Source organism: Oreochromis niloticus, linkage group LG12 (assembly GCF_001858045.2).
Source record: "Oreochromis niloticus isolate F11D_XX linkage group LG12, O_niloticus_UMD_NMBU, whole genome shotgun sequence".
Classification (NCBI taxonomy): domain Eukaryota; kingdom Metazoa; phylum Chordata; class Actinopteri; order Cichliformes; family Cichlidae; genus Oreochromis; species Oreochromis niloticus.
The window spans coordinates 7,110,281-7,122,784 of NC_031977.2; the positions used below are offsets into that span (position 1 = coordinate 7,110,281).

Genomic DNA, 12,504 nt, shown 5'->3' on the forward strand with positions numbered 1-12,504 from the left:
AGAGGGAGCCTACGATGCTATCAAGTGAGGGCATACATACACCAATACTTGTTTACAACTCGTTTAATGAGAGAAATTTGGATTATAAGTGCCAGGTAGGCTGTTCCAAGTTTGGCTGTTTGAAAATGTTTTTTGTGTGTTTATTTCCTTGTTTGAGTTGTTTATTATTGAGATACTGGATAAAATTTGGAACCTGCCTGAAGTGAATTTTATACATTATTGTACCTTGTATAAAAATCACAATCTGCAAAGTAACTACAAACGGCTGAGAAGTTGCACTCCTATTGTTTGGTTCATATCTGAAACATCTCTGTACTGTATGGGCAGATCAATCCAAATATTGATAGCATCGATTAAAATGCTGGTTTTGGTATCAGATCGATACAAGCACGATAGGACTGATATGCTGTCTCTATCTTCTAAGTCAGGGGTGTCCAACTCCAAGCCTCAAGAGCCGATGTCCTGCAGGTTTGAGATATCACCCTGGGTCAGCTCACCTAAATCAAATGATTAGTTTATTACCAGGACTCTAGAGAATTTTAAGACATGTTGAGGAGGTAATTTAGCCGTTTAAATAAGTTGTGTTGGATCAAGGGCACACCTTAAACCTGCTGGACACCGGCCCTTGAGGCCTGGAGTTGGACACCCCTGCTCTAAGTTCAGTGTGTAGCTCATTGAATTGTGTTTATTGCGTTATTTTATGCAAATGAAAAAATACTCCTCAAACATGCACTGTAAAAAATGTCTGAATCTTTTTGTGCTGACTGTCACATGTATTATATTTATAGCCTATAGCACATTTAAACAACAGAAGCTGACCCAAAGACAAGAACGTTTAAATTCCAGTTTCAAAACACATGAAAGGCTGAACGGTGTACTTTGTGTTAAGTATTGTGGAAAGTAAAAAAAATCGTAGTGATTTAGTGGTCATTAAATTCTGTTATGAATTTGGAAACCGATGATGATTCATCTCATAACACTCTGCCCTGCCCATCATCGGCTGTCTTAAAAGTAACAGTATTAGTATTGATATTGGTATCTGCAATACTGGCCCTGTATTCACTTTGTATCACTTCGATACCAAATTTTGTAGTACCTCAGCACTGTTGTTCTGTCATTTTTTGGGGAAACGTGATATCACCGCGACATCTCTGCAGCCAATCGGCGCCCTTCTTTCTCTCTGACGTCACCACACTACCAGGTCCAGGAAGCTGGAAGTTTCACTAGACTTTTTTTTGTACAACTCTGTTTTTAAAGACGAGTTTAGCTTACGAATTTAAGACAAGCTAGCACTGTTGTGTGTTTATTATTTAAGGGAGCTGTGTTTGTATTTACTTTCTCTGTAAGTCAGTAGAGTAGGAGGACGGGAAGGACGTAAATTCGCCACACATCCCTGACTAAAGATGTCAACCTCGAACCCTCTGGCTAATTACAGCACGGAACTCCATGATGACCAAGCAGATAAAGTGAGTATTGGCGTTCAACACTCCGCTAGTTTTGCTTTGGTGGCTAACTCCAGTATGGTGACGTGACATTTGAACTTGATACGTCTCAGGAGGACGTGAAACCGGGGTCAAACAGGTCGCTAGGCTGTTAGCATGTATTGTTTGCGTGTTATTACTTCTTCCTCTTTGGCCAAAAATCTGCCGTTAACTTAATTAACCCCACTTCATTGCTCACACTAGAGGTGGTTAGAGCAATGCATTGGGTAACAGGACTCAATAAAGCTTATTACGCACTCTATAGAGAAGGTAATGTCATATCAGGTTTCGTCAGTGCAGTGTGTGTGTGTGTGTGTGTGTATCCCTTTCTTACTCTCTGTATGGGGAAATCGTTAACGCCCTTTTCTTGGAAGAAACGGTAAAGTGTGGAAGACACAGACATTTTTCCTGTTCAGGGAAGTAAAAGCACAGTAAAGTTAAAAACTTTAGTGGTTCCAGTCATTTATGTCCCATTAAGATCAGTGAGGACATACCTATAGCACCCTCCCATATCATCAATAAACCTGTGTTTTAACTGCTACGACTTGTATTTTATGCTCTTGATGGTTCATTTATAATAGGAAAAGGCCATCATTGCTACAGAAATCTCCAAATTTTATTTAAGAAATTTGCAGTGTGCCCAAAACAAAAGAAAACAAAACACTTAATAACAATAAAACAAACCCAGGTTGGCACAGTGGAACAGTGATTAGCACTGTTGCACCACAGCAAGAAGACCTTGGGTCTGAGTCACCCATCTGACTGGAGCCTTGCTGCTTGGATTCTGCATGTGCTCCCTGTGTGTGAGTGTGGGTTCTCTTCAGGTACCTCGGCTTGGCTCCAGCCCCCTGCAAACCTGATTTGGATAAGTGTAAGAAAATGGATTAATGGGAAAATAAAATCATCTACAATAGGAAGGTTACTTAATGACGTGGTATTTACAGCTGCTTCCTTATTTCCCAAGGGATGGCCACAGCGGATGTGCGCAGATGTTTGATTTGGTGCAGTTTTTATGCTGGAGGCCCTTCCTGATGCAACCCTCCTATTTATTCAGGCTTGGGACAGGTTACTTAATGACATGACACCATAAAATACAAGTTTACAGTATTATTATATTGTCATTATACATAATATTTTCAAAAATATTTAAATTTTTAAGGCCAACCCCTTAATTCGAACATGTTCTGTTTGATAAGTTAGTGACATGCTTTGGTAAAGTGACTGCGTTATGCTGTTAAAGCGGTAGAGATGGGAAAATCTGTCTTGACTGAGATCAGGCAGATAGCTTCAGTCTTCTGCACAACTTGTTCTTTTCATGATGCCCAGAGGCTCACAGTTAAAACACACGTCATCATTCGTGAAAACACAGGGATGATTAGCAACCCCAGTACAAAGACTTCCTGTGACTGCTTCAAATTAAAAGCCTGCAAGTCACAGGACTGTAACATTTAAATGATAGAACCTTCTTTTTAGGCTAGCCCTTGCATACTAATAGATACAATCTGTACTTTGCCTACGAGACTGTATGCGAAAGATGGGTGCTTAGTGATCAGCTTATGTAAGCAAGTTAAACTGTATGGGTGAAAATGCACATGCCTGATAATTACTGTTAAAGAATAGCGTAATGACACTTAAATTTACTGCCATTTCAGACAGTGTAATTCCTTTTGTAATCCATTTTGAATAATCTTTTCACTGCTTTTTCATTTCATTACCTACGGTTTGACTTCTTATTCAGTGTTTCTGGTGGTAACCTTATGCAATCTGTTGAAATAGCCAAAACGAAATTACAGCATTTGTCCTACGTGGTAGTACAGCAGTATTGCCCTTGGACCTTTTGTGCTGATTCTTTTTGATTAATGGCTGAATGGAACTCATTTGGCCTTTTGTTCTGTTGTTCTGCTGTTTTCTCCTATTGTTGCACTCCAGACATTCCTGTCATTTAAACGGGGAATTGTATGAATTGATGATTTTCCTTGTTCATAGACGCTACCATTCATCTACGAAACCTTTAACAGCTTCTCTTGTTGTGAGGCTTCTTACTCACACTCAGCTTATAATTACAAAATGTGAATTGGTCTGTCAGATACTCCTGCTGAGGGGAACATTTAAAGTTGGTTTGGGAAATATTCAGACCCCTTCTCTTTCTAAATTTAATTTTAATTGAATGAATGAAGTATAAATTCCCATGCCTTTAGACTTATTAAACCTTTAATGACAAAGTAAAAACCTGCTTTTAGACATTATAGTAAGAACCTTGCAATAAAGCTTTGTAGTAGCCCCCTATAGTGGGCTACCAGAGGGGTGGGGGGTAATTTCAGGGTTTGGTAACATACTGTACAGTGTGTGTGTGTGTGTGTGTGTGTGTGTCTTTTTTTGTTTTTTTGTTTGTTTTTTTTCTTCTAAAGCATAAGCTTAGCTTAGTCATGTAACTGTTCTGTCACTTTCCACAAAAGAAAACGGTACAAGGCCTGTGAAGAACACATACAGTTATACTGTGGAGGACGGGACAGTCACGATCATGGTTCAGAACTGTTCTAGGAGCAGATAATGAGTCTTGATAGCTCGTGACTTGTATGAGATGTGTAGCTCTCTTCAGAAGGATAGGAAGCGCTGTTTACAAGAGGTTAAATGCTGCTGTAGCCCATCTCAGCTGTCAAAGGTGGCGAGGTAGTAGGATAGTAGGATTCCCAATGGGCAAGTTCCTGCCGCAGGGCGCCATAAACAGCCATTCACACTCACATTCATCCCTACTGCCAGTTTAGAATCACTGGTTAACCTAACACATATGCCTTTTTTCACTTTCACAGGAACTAAAGATAATTTTCAAGATAATTTGCGCCTATTGAGGAGTTTAAAGAAGCGTTGATTTTATTATTCTAATAGTGTAGTCTTCCTGTGGTGTACCAGTTGGAGAGAAAATTAAAGTTGACAGAGAAAATGGTTGATAAGATAAAGATTCTTGCATCTATCAAGATGACAGTGCTCCTCCTGGGTTCTAATCCAGTCAGTGTCAACAGTTCATACTGCTCCCTCATTCACAAGGGGTCGCCACAGCAGGCAGCTCCACGTATTCGATTTGGCAGATTTTTGCACCAGGTGCCCTTCCTGAGGCAACACCCCAGACATGGGAAAGTTAAAGCTCTGAATAACACCTGCTATTGATCCTCTCTTGAGGTCAATAAAGAGAGTTAAGTTTGAAAGGCTAATGAAAGACTCTCAATAGCAAATGCAAATAAGAGGTCAAAGAGGGTACCTCTGGCTCTACCAACACTGAACAGGTTGGAATAGAGACTGGAGCTTTGGATAATACCTGAGCCTAAAGAAGTTATGATGTTTCGCCCCTTCTCAAATCCCTTCAAAGTATAGAATAAATATCTCGATTTTACTCTATAAAAAGCTGTTTCCACGCTCCAGGAAAACTAATACCTGTGGGTCTGAAGAGTCTGAGAGGAGATGGATAATACTGAGAAAGCCCCTTGCATTGAAAAAAGAAAATCTATTTTTAACAAAAGTGTCCTGTTTGGTGCACATTTAAAAGTGAGAGGTGTGAATCTGAGCAAAGATTTTACCATTCACATTTGACTGAAATCAGTCAGTAAGTACTGCTACAGAGAAAACTTAAAAAAATAAATAAATAGGTATTAGAGAGATCTGGTTACATGCAGTACATGCACTATACTTTATTAATAAGAAAAATGCCATATTCATTGAGAAATTTGCTCTTTTAACTCACTGGAACTGAGACGCATTATACAAGCCATGTGAAGAATCTGCAGCTGTATTTTTATGTACTATGCACTTATGTAATATCACTGTGTGTGTGTGTGTGTGTGTGTGTGTGTGTGTGTGTGTGTGTGTGTGGTATCAGCCTATTTTCCTGCCAAATGTTAGTCTCTTCCTTTCTTGAAGTGGAATTTCCACTTTCATAATAGTGGTGTGCAAGGACTACAACATTGAATCCATTGTGTTCCCTAGATACACAGTCCAACCCGAGGACCACGGTGACCTAGTACCAGAGTTGAGTTGTTGAAATGGGCTTATTTTCATTCATTTTCGTCATAGATAGTTTTTCTCTAAAATCTTGAACAATATGTATTTTTTTTTTTGTTACATTCTTGCTTTAGCCTTGCTCCAGACTCTTAAGTTTGCCTACAAAATTTTGTAAAGATTTTGAGAATAACTTTCATTTCTTTCTTTGTTGGGACGTCTAAGGCGTGGTGTGAAACATAAGACCCGGGGGGCAGAATTGGCCTGGTAAAGACTCCAGTGCGGCCCACTAGATGGTTTTGGAAAATGTGAAGGATTTTGGACTTTTAGCTGTTCTCATAAATTTCACTATTTGTCCCACCGATAAAGACCTCCCCCGTGTGCATTCATGCTACACGGAAGTAATAAAGTTACAGTAGAGGTGTTAAATGAATAGAAAGTTCCAGTTCTTTTAGTAGTCTCTTTTTTTTTAATATGTCCACAGTAAAATAAATGAATACAACAGGACATTTTATGTGAATTAACAAAAACATTCTGCTTTATGACTACAGGACAGTGTGGGCAAATTTCTTCCACTTTAAGCCCAGTATTAGTTCTGGTGACAGATTTCTTTCATTTAATGCAGCAGCAGTACTTTATCACATAGAGAAACTGAGACATGCTGAAATTGCACTTCTTTTTCTTATATTTTCACATCTCAGGAATTAAGTGACTGTAAAGTTAAACTACTTCACACTGACAGAAAGGGATTTTCACTGGTCCGGCTCACTTCCATGCTCTCAGGTGTAGGATACCTCAGTATGGACACAAGTTTGGTGCAAAAAGTAGCATCTTCTACACAAAATGTATAGAAGTGAAGAACAAAGTGTCTTTTATGTATTGAAGCAGCTGGAGCACACCTTGCGTCGGGAGTCTGAAATATCGAGCTATACAATGTCAACGTCTTCAGTTACCAGTTGGGGAACTAGAAGAAGTCATTTGGCATTTATTTTTGGTGCACCTTTAACATGATGATGCTATTTACGCTGTGTTTGTATTTGAGTCTGTGTTTTTTTTTGTTTTTTTTTTCAACACTGCAATACAGTTGACAGGAAGCTGCACGCTATTAAGCAATTATCCCCTTGAACCCTGCCAAAGAAGGCTGTAATGCATGTTATATTTTCTGATGCAGACTAATCTAAGTAAAGTAATTAATTAATACTTTGTTAATTAATTACTTATTTATTTATCTAGGTCGACAAATACCTTCACAACCTCCAGCTGTCAGACAAGACTTTGATGGACGTGTCACTACGATTTCGTCGAGAGATGGACAAAGGCCTGTGTAGGGACACCAACCCCACAGCTGCTGTCAAGATGCTGCCCACATTTGTGCGCTCCACTCCTGACGGAACAGGTAATACCCGTTTCACGTACAGGATACTGTTCATATGAGACTGTAAAGAGTTGGTGTAAATGACGTGTCTAGTGAAAATGTGTTTTTGAAAGGGGATTTTGTCTTGAGGCAAGATGTTCTCATCTCAAACCAAAATCTAATCAGATAATTCATTCTTTAGGGAGTAAATCAGTGTAACAGGTTTTTATCTAATCCTAAACACAACCTGACATGAGGGAGTTTCTTTTTCAAGGCAGGTTCATCTAAGGGCATAAATATAGAAAATTACACCACTGGTACTTTCTTCTAGTGCCCAACTGATACAGGGTTTTTTAAGCCTGATGTGTACACTAATATTTGGTGACGTCTAATATATCTATTTATGTATTTATTTTTATAAGACAGATGAAACATGAACAGATATTCCTTACATTTGTTGTATGTGGTTTTTATTTATTGACTTGTTACATTGTGCCTGCGATAACTTAAGAAGGAAGTCACCTAACATGTTCAAATTTATCCTGTTTATCCGTATTTAACGATGAGAGTGTCTACTACAAGGGTGAGGAGTAACACTGGCAGCCACCAGTAAATAAAAATATATATATATGTATTTTGTCTTCTGCATGAAGCACACATGAGTTGACATTATTGATGAGCGTGTTTTTAATTACAGCTAGAATGATATATGAAGTAACTGTTTGACAGAAATTAATTATTCACTTTCCAAGAAAAAACAACAACTTATAAATTATAAATTTAATGTGTCGGCAGTGCGATAAGAAGACATTAATTTAGCTTCCTGGAATTGAAATAGGACTTTTTTTCTGACTGAACAATAGATTATAAAATATTATTTCATAGCAGCCTTGTTATCAATGCCAAACATACTATTAATAATGTAGAATAATATTATTGTGGGAAATTAAAGCACTTTTTTAACATGTATTTTTTGATATATCGGGAATATTCTGGTTGATTGTGAGTGTTGTGCTGTATGTAACTCTGTGTTTATTCTTTTGTTGAAAGAACAAGGAGAATTCCTGGCCCTCGACCTTGGTGGATCAAACTTCCGAGTGCTTCTGGTCAAAGTCATGGGTAACGGCGAGCAAAAAGTGGAGATGGAAAGTCAGATTTACGACATTCCTGAACACATCATGAGAGGCAGCGGGTCCGAGGTAAAAGGCGTTTCACATTATGGAAGGCTAATTTATGTTTTTTCTTTTACCGTGTGCTTTGTTATCGCTGAGGTTTACGAGCCATGTACGAAGAAAGAAGCACGCACATTGACAGGAGAAATTGGCCTCATCAACCCAAAAATGACAATTAAATTATCATTAGTTTATTTGAAGTAAATCTATACAGTGTGCGTACAATCACGGTAAAAAGAAAAGACTATGTCTTTCAGTTCTAATGACATAAACTCTGATCCCTACAGTGTGCTAGAATGAGGTAAATACAACCTCAGATGAACAATTACACATGACATTTTATACTGTGTCATTATTTATGCTCAAAGCCTAAATGTAGAAGCAGCGTGTGCAAAAATACACACACTTCATCATTCAATAACTTATAGAACCACCAATTAATAACTTAAAATAATAATTTTCAGTCTCTCACATCATTGTGGAGGAATTTAGGCCCACTTTTTGCAGGTGTTCATTTCTTAACCGCTCTCTTAAGGTTGAGGACTGGACTTTGACTGGGACACTGGGACCTTGATTCTTTTCTCTTTCAGCTGTTCTCTTGTAGATATGCTGCTGTGCGTGGGATCACTGTTCTGTTGCAGAACCCAACTGTGCTCAAGCTCTAGTTGTTAACAGATGACCTTGTAGTTGACTTTAGAAAACTTTTGGATACAGAGGAGTTCATGGTTGATACAATGGCCTTGAGTTTGCAACTCTGCCAAATTAATGTGTGCTCACATGTTCTTTTCAGAGAGATGTTTCTCCTGGCAACCTTTCCAAGCAAGCCACATTTGTTCAGTCTTTTTCTAATAGTGCTGTCATGACCTTTAACATTGAACATGCTCACCTGAGGTCTGTAGATTCTAAAATGTCTTGTGTTTTCTCTGAGCATTGAATTTACTATGATGTTCAGCTGCCTTGAATGTTTTTCCCATGTGAATAATCTTTTTCACTGTAGAAAGAAAAAGGAGTTCACATTGTTTGGAAAAGCCCTTCCAACCCCTCCCAAACTAATGGACAGCAAGCTACTGAAAACCTCTGCTTTCATAGACATGCTCATACTTGCTGATGATCAGTTAAGTACATTTGATTAGCAGCACCTAGTATTTTGGCTTCAGTTCAATAATGACACACTGTAATATGGATAACTTTTTTCATATACAGCGGCCAATCGCTATAAAGTGGTTCACCTTTGGCGGCCTCGCTGTTTCGCGGATTTTTTTTGTGCAATTTTGCACGTTTTTTTTTTTGTTTGTTTGTTTGTTTGTTTTTTACAGTGGACTGTGTTCTGCGTCCTGATTGGCTGTAGCCCATTGTCAATCAATCTCGTGCCGTGTCTCCTGTACAGTACAGAATGCGTTCAGCTTGTCAAATTTACATAAATCTTCGATCGCTAGCAGTGTGACTCTGAAGTGCTGTACTGTATGTTTGTAAGTTTTCTCCCCAACGAACACAACAATGTCGACAAAACGTTTTGCACCATCAAAGGCACCTGTGGTAGCACCCAAAAGGCAGAGGACGATGCTAATATCGCAAAAAAAGTTGGACTTCTGGACATGCTAACGGAATGTACAAGTTATCGTATTTTTCAGACCATAAGGCACACCACATTATAAGGCACATTAAGCGAAACAAAACAGTCAGATAATTCATTATGTTGAATTCTCTGGCAGCTGCTCTATTCCCATGTTCTGGACCTGAAAACAGGGTTTGATCTTTGGTTTCATTCTATAATAATTTACCCTTTTTTTCTACAAAGGTTTGAACTTTTAGAGCATTTAAACAAGAGAGAAAAGTGTGAAAATGTTCACGCCTGTCTGAGAAAAGTGTATAAAGTGTGTAGTGAGGGGTTTGACAGCCTTAAAACATCTATAATAATTGTAAAAAACAAAGGTGGCTACTTCGCCGATTTCACCTATCGCAGGTTGGAACGTAACCCTCGTGATAAGCGAGGGTCCACTGTAGTAGATTTCATCATAGTTAAACTAAATGTGCTAAACACAGGAAATCAAAACATAACACTGTGTAGGTTAACAGTGGCCTAATTGTCATGGACACAGCAAAATAAAACAGCTGTCAGACAAACAAATACACTCAACTGCAAATATTTTAATTAGATATTAAAAAAGTTAGTTAGAAACTAAAGAAAAATAAAAGTTTTTTGCAAACTGGCAGACTGGGTTTTGGCAGGGTTGTCAGAAGTCATCACACAACAAACTAAAAACAGACAAATATGACAGATGCCAAGACCATCATGAATGCCAACCCCTGCTGAGCCCTGTGGCTTTCTGTAGTGTCGTATCCACAACACTCAAAGTGTCTTGCAATTCCCCATCCACAAGCAGCCATTTTCATGGCCTCGGGATGGAGCAAGGTGAAGAGTGAAAAATAAAAAGCTCAGCAGTAGGTTGGGCTTTGAAAGAGAAAGAGAATGCAGTCTATATCAACACTAAATTAAAGAGAGCTCCATCTCCCCCGAAAACCACAGGTGGCCTGAATCATGTAGCTCAACATGAAAACCAAAACAACACACTAATTAACAACCTCAGTGTCGCTCTTTTAAGACTGTTGAATTGAACTCAGTGAATGAAAGAGATCAAATGCTTGATTTATAAATTTTAATAATATTGCAATAACAGTTAGGCATGTATAATTATCCTTTGTTTGTTTTACAGTGACAAAAAAATCCTCACGTTTTATTTTAATGTTGTGTAATTTTGTTTTGCATTTAACATCATACTACTGAGTATTAAAGGAGAGCATTACTACAAAGCAGCAGCCAATTGCTGCCAATCAAATGTGCTTATTTAATTGTTTCTCCATAAAAGCAGAGGTTTTGAGAGTTTGCTGCTGTGGAGCATCCAGGTGTGTGTTAACACAGGGCCCACAATCTTCCCAGGAGTGGATTTCCTAGCAGATTCATGCCACTGTTTATTAAAAGCTACATGCCAGACTCTGCAGGGCTCATTTAGCATCTTAAATGTTAAAGTTTGTGTCAGTACAATTAGAAAAAGACTGAACAAGTATGACTTCTTTGGAAGGGTTATCAGGAGAAAAGCTCTTCTGTTTAAAACAAACATGGAGCAATAAATCTCCAAAAGTTGAATCTGTTCATCTGGACGTAGCGTTTTGTGGGAGAAACGTTTCGTCACTGAAGTGGGCTGGTTTCAGTCATTATGCAAATGTACTGTTTATAAGGTTTGGGGAAACCTGCAGTCAGCTGAGACTGAAGAAGTCACTTGGATGAGTGACGAAATGTTTCTCCCACAAAACGCTACGTCCAGATGAACAGATTCAACTTTTGGAGATTTACTTTCCTGGATGATTGAGAATGCATCAAGATAGAGCAATAAAACTTATTCACTCGTGTGTTCGCACAAAACTGTCCATAAATCATGCATAAACCTGGTGTTTATAAATATATTTGTACCTGGAATTGTTTGTACTTTATGATCACATTTAAAAGTGCCTCTAACCATGTGTACAGACAAATGAATCGATGTTTTTTTTCTTTAGGAAATTTGAACAAAAGTCTTTAAAATGCGTGTTTTGTGTGTAAAGTCATTTTTTGTGCAGGGAAAGAACTTTTCCATGCACGTATTGGTAAATGCGTAGCAATGTCCTTTGGTCCCATGAGACCAAAGGGGAGAAGTTCTACCATAATGCACAGTACCACATTTGGCAAAAACCAAACACATCAGCAGTAACACATTATACCACCTGTCAAGCATTGGGCTTGATGTGGGCTTGTTTTGCAGCAACAGGACCTGGGCACTTTCCAGTCATTGAGTTAGTAAATGGTAAATGGACTGATTCTTATATAGCGGAGTACTCAAAGTGCTCTATACAACAAAGCCATGGTAGCTAGCCATGAACTCCTCTGTATACCAAAGTATTCAAGAGTCAATTGTGAGGCCATCTGTCTGACAGCTAAAGCTCAGCTGAAACTGGGTCATGCAGCAGGACAGTGATCCCAAGAACAGCAGGAAATTTCCAACAGAATGCCTGAAAAAAAGTCAAGGTTTTCAAATGGACCAAATTGTAGTCTTGAGCTGTGCATAAAGGAATGCCAATGTAAAGTTGAGTGGGACGAAATTCCTCCACAAAAATGTTGATAAAGTCACACAGAAACTATTACTTCAGCTTATTGCTGCTACTTGTGCTTCTACAAGCTACTTAATTCAAGGTGTTGAACTGTAAAGTCCTTTGAAAGCTTTCTTTATTGCATGCCTGTGTTAAGATGTTGTTTACAAGTGCCATAGCAAAGATGTGATGAAGTGATGTATAAGACCATGTTAGCCTGTTCTTGACAGATTTGTTAGTAGGATTTAAACAGCTTCAGGACTCCTACTAATGTATCACAAGGTTCATTACACCAGCAGCATTGCTAGTTGGATGAACAGTGCACACATGCATGGAAAATTAAAGATGCAATTTTTCATCTTGCACTTAATAAGAAAACTGACCT

At 38.5% G+C, this 12,504-nt stretch overlaps 1 protein-coding gene across 2 annotated transcripts in view; it reads left to right on the plus strand.

The window, feature by feature from the left end:
- Nucleotides 1-1,161: 1,161 nt before the first annotated feature.
- hk2 (hexokinase 2) overlaps nucleotides 1,162-12,504 on the plus strand; it is a 44,408-nt gene continuing 33,065 nt past the window's right edge. The window contains exons 1-3 of one of the 2 annotated variants that reach the window (XM_019365942.2): nucleotides 1,162-1,466; nucleotides 6,705-6,867; nucleotides 7,876-8,024. In XM_019365942.2, coding sequence (XP_019221487.1) covers nucleotides 1,404-1,466; nucleotides 6,705-6,867; nucleotides 7,876-8,024 — 375 coding nt within the window. In that variant the 5' untranslated portion in view covers nucleotides 1,162-1,403. The remainder of the gene's footprint in view (nucleotides 1,467-6,704; nucleotides 6,868-7,875; nucleotides 8,025-12,504) is intronic. The other variant, XM_003448615.5, reaches the window with a different exon arrangement.